This window comes from Podarcis bocagei (assembly GCF_964188305.1).
Source record: "Podarcis bocagei genome assembly, chromosome: 1".
NCBI lineage: Eukaryota > Metazoa > Chordata > Lepidosauria > Squamata > Lacertidae > Podarcis > Podarcis bocagei.
In genome coordinates this window covers 74918322-74928080 of record NC_138125.1, presented here as the reverse complement: position 1 = coordinate 74928080, position 9759 = coordinate 74918322, and the positions used below count along the sequence as shown (strand labels likewise).

The 9759-nt window shown below is 43.4% G+C and overlaps 1 protein-coding gene across 1 annotated transcript; it reads right to left on the bottom strand.

Annotated features, from left to right (window-relative positions):
* Positions 1-2358: 2358 nt before the first annotated feature.
* Positions 2359-8374, bottom strand: LOC308591666 (ferritin light chain-like). The gene is made up of 3 exons (XM_081202514.1): positions 7984-8374; positions 4107-4253; positions 2359-3090 (listed from the first exon to the last, which is right to left on the bottom strand). The coding sequence occupies exons 1-3, from the start codon at positions 8155-8157 to the stop codon at positions 2593-2595; spliced, it is 819 nt and encodes a 272-aa protein (XP_081058640.1). The 5' UTR covers positions 8158-8374; the 3' UTR covers positions 2359-2592.
* Between the last annotated feature and the right edge of the window lie 1385 nt (positions 8375-9759).

Genomic DNA, 9759 nt, shown 5'->3' with positions numbered 1-9759 from the left:
TTGACACTACATTTGCTACTTCAGGATAATCTTCATGACATTACAAGCCTGGAAGGCCAGTTTTCATGCAGTCACATGTTTACTAATTTAGATGCACACTACTTATCCACAGCAAATCCCCGGTTTCCATGTTGCTCCCTTCCACAAAACATGCTGCTTTAAAAAACTGAGGCTATGCACTGGAATTGTGGAATGGAAATTATATTAAAACTTGGATTTGTGAAAAATTGTTGAACTTCAGCATGGATTATTAAGGGTAAAGGTAAAGGTACCCCTGCCCAAACGGGCCAGTCTTGACAGACTCTGGGGTTTGTGCGCCCATCTCACTCTATAGGCCGTGGGCCAGCGCTGTCCGGAGACACTTCCGGGTCACGTGGCCAGCGTGACAAAGCTGCATCTGGCGAGCCAGCGCAGCACACGGAACGCCGTTTACCTTCCCGCTGGTAAGTGGTACCTATTTATCTACTTGCACCCAGGGGTGCTTTCGAACTGCTAGGTTGGCAGGCGCTGGGACCGAGCAGCGGGAGCGCACCCCGCCGCGGGGATTCGAACTGCCGACCTTTCGATCGGCAAGCCCTAGGCGCTGAGGCTTTTACCCACAGCGCCACTGATGTTAAGTATTATAGTTTGATTGGGGCCAACAAAACTATCCCCCTGCTTCATTTGGTTGGTGTTAAAATAAAAGTTACTCTTTGAGGAATAAAATTAACTTACTTTCTACAGAGCTTAAAGTGGGAGTTATGTATCCATCCAATTCTAAAGCATTTTGTTAAATATGCTGAGTGTAGTCACAGTATATTATCATCTTTTTCTGTTAATGTAATGTCGTAAAGCTAGCTAAGTTTAACCTGATTCTGTACTGCCACTACCTACCGGTATTTGTACCCCAGTGCTGAAACAGGAGACGTCCCAGTGTGGTCTGCTATTGACCCCCTCCCTGCACTCCTTCATAACTGTATATTCCAGCTGCTCCGGAAAGCAAAGGTAGTATATCTGCAACCATTCACATGCAGTCACTAAAATTTTTGACACCCTCAAACTTACTATTGGCAGGACTAGTCCAGCGAAGAGATATTTTTTTTTTGTCCTCATAAACAAGAAGGCAAAACATTGCAATTCCTTTTGAACAATTATTTACTACTTTTTGTTTTTATTTTGATTATGTATTTGGTGTTTTTATCCTGTGATTTTATCCTGTGAACCACCCTGAGATCTACAGGTATAGGGCGGTATACAAATTTTAATAATAATAATAATAATAATAATAATAATAATAATAATAATACCACCACCAATTGTGTTAGAGACAAGGGAGCAATGCCAATAATTAAATCTTACAAAAGAGTTTTGATTATGATATTTTATCTTGGGCACAATCTAGACATCATTAAGCACTTATTAAAGTGAAATGGATTTCTATGCTGAGACATATTACATATGACAGAATCGCTACTAGTGGTAATTTGTCAGGGATGGAGGAAAGTATTTGCCCCTCTCTCCCGTTAAAGCAGTGTCCTAGTACTGGATTTTCACTCATGAGAATGACGGAACTCCACATATAGGAATTAAGGTCTCTAAACCTGCTCCCTGAACATCCCCCTGTGTTATGGAAAACAAGCATGGTTAAGCACTGTGACTGCAGAGGGTGTGCTCAATTCATTTATTAAAAAGCCTTATTCACGTATATGGCTCCTTCCCAACAGCAGCATAACATGTGGCTGATGATGAAAAATCACAAAAGATAGATATATTTCATTTTTAAATTTTCAACATTTATTATCATTGCTATTGCAGGCATATCAAATATGTAGTAAAATATTTCGTAGTAAAATACCACCTTTAAAATGTAAGTACAATGCACCAAGGTAAACAATTTTATTGTGCTTACATTAAGCTATGTAGCAATATAAAAAAAACATTTAAGCATAAAAATGGATGTACACTAAAATAGAAGTCTCTGTAAGGTTAATAAACTTCTATCAAGGCACCACTGAAATATTAAAATCTAATTTATCTTGTTATTTTTAAAGGAATGCATTATAAAAGACCCTTACTACATAGTAGAAAAACACAAGGTTATCATTTATGCACTTATTCAAGCTAACCTAATGCCTGACTATACTAGAGAGATACATGATTATCTATAGCTCAATATTGTGGGTAAGAGTTAGTATAGCTTTTATATGAAGGTAAGGAGTTGCGCTGCTATGTTTCGCCAGAAGCGGCTTAGTCGTGCTGGCCACATGACCCGGAAGCTTTATTGGCTCCCTCGGCCAATAAAGTGAGTTGAGTGTCGCAACCCCAGAGTTGGTCATGACTGGACCTAATGGTCAGGGGTCCCTTTACCTTTACCAAGGAATTCCTGCACTCATAGAAAGGACTGCAGTCCATGGTGGAATAACTGCTTTTTCAAACATAGTATCATGAACAAAATAATCAACAATGACCAAATCATGGTGGTACAGTTACCCTGTTTGTGGGGACTGTTTTCACAAATAATGTCAACCTATAGACAACTATTCTGGGACAATTTAGAGATGTATGAATACCATAACACTGCTCAGCAGGGGCATACTTCATATCCCAGCCAATCTAATGCCATTTGTGCTCCTGCTTTTGATCTCTTTCCCGCAAGCCCTTCCACCGAGGCTGAGAGAGGGAGCAACACTGGCCTTGGTATTTTGGCCTTATCCCATTCTTGGGCTGAAGGTACTCCTCTCGCAGAAGCTGTAGCTCATTTGCAGCTCCTGTACATTTCTGAAATGGTGCATGGAGACTGCAGTGTGCTTCTGAATCGGTCCCAATCTTTAGTTCTTTTTGCAGACGGTCTATAAGGTAGTTCTCAAGGTCACCTCTGCTATCTTGGGCATTCCTAAGCCTACGAGCATTGGTAATTAGATCTCCCATCAACTTGATCTTCTGTATCTTGGGTGCTAGAAATTGCTTCTTAATTGTGCTTGCAGTGTGAGGGTCTGAGTTCTTGATACTCAGAGCATAAAGCTCTTCAAAATGGCCTGCCATCATCTTCCATTGTACTAGGGCTACTTCCAGAGCTGCCGCCACACCGCTTATTAACACACTGGGTGGTTTCTGGAATCACAAAGAGCAGAACAAAGATGGCAAATAGTAGAAGTCACAATTGTTTCCACCACATTTTCAACTGCTTGTGCTGTAATGCTCTTACCTCTGTCTTCTGAGCAACATCTTTGGGATTTGTGGGATACAGATATAGAAAATTAATATATGCACACAAGGCAGCTCACCAAGCTTATTACAGCTTTTATAGGATGATATGTTAGCCAAGTGTTTGTATAATTGGTGTGGATAATATTGATCCCTAAAATATGTTCATTGCCAATAAAATAATGAAAGCCTAGAATGGGTTGTAGCAACCCATACTGCTACGAAGCTGCATAGAATTGCATGAGTGTAACATTGATCCATGCAGATCTCCAATAAAAAGGAGAGAACCCGTGTACTCTACCCTCAGATCCCTGAAGGAAGGATGGGATCTAAAAGCATGGAATGGTGCTGTTCATGTGGGTGCTGCTTGCTTGCATAGGGAAGGATGTCCACAAGAGATAAGATTAAACAAATATCAAATGGAATTTGCTAGATTTTCAAAGGATATGGATTGTGCTGGGTCTCCCAAATTAGTTGCCTTTGAGCAGAAAAACAAAATAGTTTTCATACATATTTGCTTCGATGGCAGGGTGAAAGCACTTCTATACCTGTTAACACATGGACATATGTCATTCACATTCTGGAAGTGGGGGAGGAACTCAAATCATGGTTACAGTAATGTTAAAAAAAGAAAAAAGAAAACTTGAATTTGTATGGGGGGAAAAGCCAAGCTCCAAATCTGACCCTATCATTTCACTGTGAGAGGCATGAAACCCGCTAGGTGTCATGCAGAAACACGACAGAAAAAAACTCCATGTCTTCTCACTTTATGCTTCTAGGCTAACATGAAAAAAGGTGTAGCTAAATGCAGATGTAGCTCACACCATAAGGGATATGTGTGCGAGTTCTTTTTTGATCTGTTACATGAGACATAGATCTTATGAAGTCAAACCTCTGGCATGAGGACAAACTTTGCCACATACCTGGATAACTCTGGTACAGTAGAGGCCTCCCCTTTCATGCTGATATTGTATGAGAGCTTCTGCTGCTTCCCTCTCCTCTTTAGCCCGGTCCAAGAAGAATTTAGAAACATTTGGTAAAGCCATATCAGAATGATCAAAGATTTCACCCTATATTTTTCAAATAGACAACAAAGCAAAACACCCACTGCAGTTCATATACAAAGTACAATAATATTGCATAATGTTTACAATACTTAGGTTTAAACTTCAAAAGGAGTAGAAGAAAAAAACATTTCTGGAAAACCTATATATTTTAGAAGTAAAACACAAACTTTTGCTTTTTCCATAGATAGAAACAATATTTCAAATTAGGTACCCTGGGGTAGGTATATGTTAAGTTAAAAAAATATTTGTACGTCAGACAAAAGACCATATAACCTGTTTTAGTTGTATTCATGGGCAATTAGCTTTCCAGAAAGTTTACTAATATTCCAAATTAGGGGTGGGAGACTATAGCGCCCCCCATGTCATTGGGCAACAATTCCCAATATCCCTGACCACTGCCCATTCTGGCTGGGATTAAAGGGAGTTGGAGCCCAATGACACAGGGTGAGCCACGTACTCCTCACTCATGCCTTAATGTGATTGGGATCTGATTTATCACAATTATATTCAAAAAAGGTAAACACTGTTATTTTACAGAATGCAGAACTATCTGAAATGTTTTTCAAAAAACTGAAAGTAGTTCAATTGGTGTCGGGGGATGATACAGATGCATATTTTCATTCAAAGATGCATCTAGTCAGTGTATGAGGACTCAAGTACACATGATGATGTGAATAAGGATGCTCATCCAAACGCAACATGCACACAAGACTGCTTATGCAAGCAGATCTCTGGCTGAATCAGGATGCTGTATATTTCTACAGTAGATATTTGTAAGGATAAGGGATGTTAGAGGCTGTACCATTTGTCACTTCTTTTGTTGCAGAAAGTTAGAAGCTGTTGCTTCTGGAGTAGTAGTTGGAGAGTGGAAAGTATGCAGGGGGATATACAGGCAACATGATTGCCATTCTTCTCCCATAGTTACATCCTGTGTCATGTTACTGCTTTCTTACACACCCCATCCACCAGATCTGGCCCCTGGTGTTATTGCTGTTCTTCCCACAAGAGCTTGATTTTTCCACATGGTTTCTGAATTCTTACATTATTCAAAACATGGGAATCATGGGGAAATTGAAACAATGTTACTTCCATAATGTAAGAATCAGGTCTTGGGTCACTGCTACTCTTCATGTTCAGCTTACTTCAGGTTACTGCCTCTTCAGTTTACTGCCTACCAAGTTTACCCTCCTTCAAACTTCAAAGGAACATAAGAAGAGCCCCGGCAAATAAACCAATGTCCCATCCAGTCAACTGGCCAATCAGATAGATATATGAGATAAGAAAGCACTCCCTAAGGTCTTCACCACATTAAAACATGAAGAAAATCATTAACAATATGAAAGAAACAGATCCAGATTCATACTAAGTTCCAGCAATTGCCCAAGTACATTCTGTGCCTGCAGAGAAGATGGGACTTTATGGCTATTATTTGCCCATTTTCTCATTGTTTTTGCTGGAAAAATATGTTCTCATATTCTGAGAATATTGTCATCTTGAATTGTGATCCTTATATCTAATCAGGGCAGTGCTGTCAGCAGCTTCCCCTCTTCTCTTTTTAGAAGGAATGCAGTGACAGCTGAAGGATGTTGTCACAGCTTCCCACCACTAAGTTCTGAGTCAGTTTTTCTTCCCTTGCTTCATCACTTTCCCCATCCTTGCTCTTCATTCCTTGATTCTCTTACTCTACCGTATAATCAGTGTAGCTTCATTACCGTCAGTTGCCTACCAGACTCATTTAACACTCATATTTTTCACAAGTAAAAAGGGCCTAACTTCTGCCCCCATACTTACAGGCACTGAGTCTCTTAAAGACTGATTCACTACTGTTCACATATCCAAAAGTGAGTCAGTCAGCATGTAAATTTCCTTCCTTGGTTCTGGGCCTCCTAAGATGCAGCACTTGTCCAAAATTAAGACTTCTTATAAAAAGAAATCACGACAGATAGCAACAGACAGAAGTGAGTTATACAAAGGGGAAAGATTGCACAGCTGAACAGGAGCTTTGCATCAGTTTATGAGTGTCTGCTTGCAGTAAATGCTGAACCATTATTTTCCATGCATATTATTATTTATATGTCATGAACAACCTTAAAAGAAATATTAGACATTGTAAATACAGTGAATATAGCAATATAGTAATTTCATACAGCAGCAAAATGTACCATAATATATAAGATGTGTGGTACTGTCTGACTCGCTCATTCATGGCTGTATCAAAATTGTTAGGGTATATCCACATGACCTAGCTAAGTATTTGCTCACAAAAAGTACTTCTGGCATCAAAATGGGGCGTACGTGCACATCTCTCCCTCAAAACAGTGGACTTGGCATACCCCCAAAATACTTACAATACTGCCTTATGAAATAGAAACCTGAAATTTGGGGGAGATACATTAATAATTTAGTTTGGTGTTACAATGAACAATTCTGCATACATCCATTCAGTTGTGTACAATCCATGTGTATACAGCCAGTTGTCACCCGGTGGACAAAACGATGTCATTTCTTTCCCATAGCCTTCCAACACATGAGCATTTCAACATGACCCTACAAGAGGTTGGTTCTGCATGTGAAGGATGGGTGGTTTACATAAGGAGCATCTGTGAAGGAGAGGGCATTTGAAAAGCAGTGGGAGCCTGGCTCCATAGCACAATGGGGGCATGGCGGAGTGACAAGAAGGAAGGGAATGGGCCTCCATCCTAAGGTTGAGGACAGGGCCATATGTGACAAAGGAGTATACCAGATAGAATAGAATCATACAATCATAGAATGGTAGAGTTGGAAGGCACCCTGAGGATCATCTAGTCCAACCCCCTGCAATGCAGGAAGATGCTGCTGTCCCATATGGGGTTCGAACCTTGGACCTTGGTATTATCAGCTTTTGAATTATGGTGCTGGAGGAGACTCTTGAGAGTCCCATGGACTGCAAGAAGATCAAACCTATCCATTCTTACAGAAATCAGCCCTGAGTGCTCACTGGAAGGACAGATCGTGAAGCTAAGGCTCCAACACTTTGGCCACCTCATGAGAAGAGAAGACTCCCTGGAAAAGACCCTGATGTTGGGAAAGATGGAGGGCACAAGGAGAAGGGGACGACAGAGGACGAGATGGTTGGACAGTGTTCTCAAAGCTACCAGCATGAGTTTGACCAAACTGTGGGAGGCAGTGGAAGACAGGAGTGCCTGGCGTGCTCTGGTCCATGGGGTCACGAAGAGTTGGACACGACTAAACGACTAAACAACAGTCACCATGAAGTTGTTGCAGTAAGCAGTGGCGTAGCGTGGGTTGTCAGCACCCGGGGCAAGGCAAGTAATTTGCGCCCCCTAACCCTTGGATTTGCGCCCCCTAACCCTAACCCCCAGATGTTGCGCCCGGTGCGGCCGGCCCCCCCTGCACCCCCCACGCTACGCCACTGGCAGTGTCACACTTTTTAACAACACAAAAAAGAAGTGCCGGTACTGTGCACCCTGGGTTGGGGGGGGGGAGAACTGGCTATGGTGGACGTGCAAGTCCGGTCTAAATGCAGAGCAGAAATGAGGAAAGAAAGAACCCCAGCTGAAGAGGCCCGAGGTGAGGAGGTGAGGCGAACCCAGAGCGAGCCCTCGTTGTGGCCCTGAAAAGAGGCATCTCCAACGCAGAGGAAAGAGACGCTGGCGGAGCGCCGAAGGAGCCGCAGCGCCTCGCGCCAGGCCTGGCTTGGCGCGCCAAGCGGGTCGCTGCGCGGTGGCCTTACCAGCAACTGCAAGACGTAGGCGACCTCGAGGAGGGCGCCGGTGACTCCGCACAGGCCTTCCTCCACCACGGCCGGGAAGTTTTGCTTCACGAGTTTGCCCAGAGCTCTGCCATGCCGGTGGATGGCGCACAAGGGCAGGCCACTCTTGAGCCTTTTCGGACTCGGCTCGGCCATGGCCCGCTACTCCTGCTGGGCCTCCTCCTCACCGCCGGCCTAGCCTTCCGTCCAGCAGCCGGCCCAAGGCACGACCGGGAGGCCGCCGCGTCACTGAGGAGCTGCCTGAAGTTGGAACATCAAACAAGAGACGAGTGTGGAGGTTTTTTTTTTAAAAAAAAAGCAACCAGGAAGCAGCAGCTCATGAAGGGAAGAATGTGAAGAGGCGCTCGCGCGCTCGCTGTCTCCTCGCGGCTATATATACAGAGGCAGGGCGGGACGCGGGCACCTGGCGCGCACCTGGCCGCGGGCGGGCCCGCTCTCACACGCCCTTTTCCTGCCAGGACAGAGCTGCCTAACGGTCCGTGACAGAACTCCTCTCAGGCTTGAAGGGGCACGTTGACCTGCATTCGCTGAGAGACTTCACACGCACACGCCCTTCCTAAGTTTGGCACGCTCTTGCGCGTTTTCTAAGACTGAAGTTTAACCTGGGAACTAGCCTCGCCGAAAGGCTTCCCTGAATACTTCTATACACTGCAGAGGATTGCGCAGTCTCGTGCTGGAAAGCAGCGCTGGTGAAGGTTGCTGTCCGAACATACCGCAGAATGGAAAGTGCTGGGGGAAATGTGCACCCTAAAGTGAATGCACATTCTAGGAAATAAAGATCCAATAGCCCTAGCCGATGTCATTTCTGTATTTGGATTAGGAAGTGAGAAATGGGAAAGAGGAGCAACAAACTCCGGATTCAAGCAGTGAATTTTACTACGTTCAGTTGAGCACATTTTACTAAAAATCAGTCCCATTCTCTCTTGCCATTGAGATGCCAAGCATTATGCTTTATGGATTCACTTTGTAAACAGATAAACTGAATGCCTTCATGGTCAACAATAGGGATTTTCTTGCCTTGTGTGAAGTGGACTAAATCTTGAGTTTTTAAATATATGGCAGCAAGACCTTTTTCACTAGTTCAGTCCCGCTTTCTTCCTCCTCAGTTACCTGTGAGGTTAAAAGAACCCACCAATGCCTCTCTGGGCACAATCTGTGCAGATGTCTCGCCTAAGGTTGCTTCTAGTCAGTGACTTAAAGTAGATGCTCTGCCACTGAGCTACAGTCCATCTTTGACCTAGGAGCACAAAAAATGTCAGGCAGGGCTTGAGAGAGTGATCAATCACAAGGATACCTCCGAGCCATATAGAAACTATGTCAGTCACAGTGCTGACTGCTGCTATTTAAACACTCAGTCAGCATATGCAATCCAAGTCAGTGGCTGCTCGGCTAAACCTTCCTTATCTCTTTAGCTCCCTTCTGCTTGAGTGCTACAGTTACTGATTGAAGAGAGCACCAAGTACACAAGAGCTATCCACTCTTTCCCGTGTTCCCTTGGTGAGTCACTTGCAGATCTCTTGTCCTGTTCCAAACTATGGGAGTGCAGAAGGCGTTTTGTTTTGTTTTGTTTTGTTTTGTTTTGTTTTGTTTTGTTTTGTTCGTTGCTGTTGTTTGTCATTTACAATTTTCCAGCTACCTTTCCCCCCTCTTATCATATACTGCAAGATTGGCTCATAGAGGATGGCTAAGGTGGATAAACCAGTTTCTTTTATTAAGTAAATAGCCCTGGCAAAATCC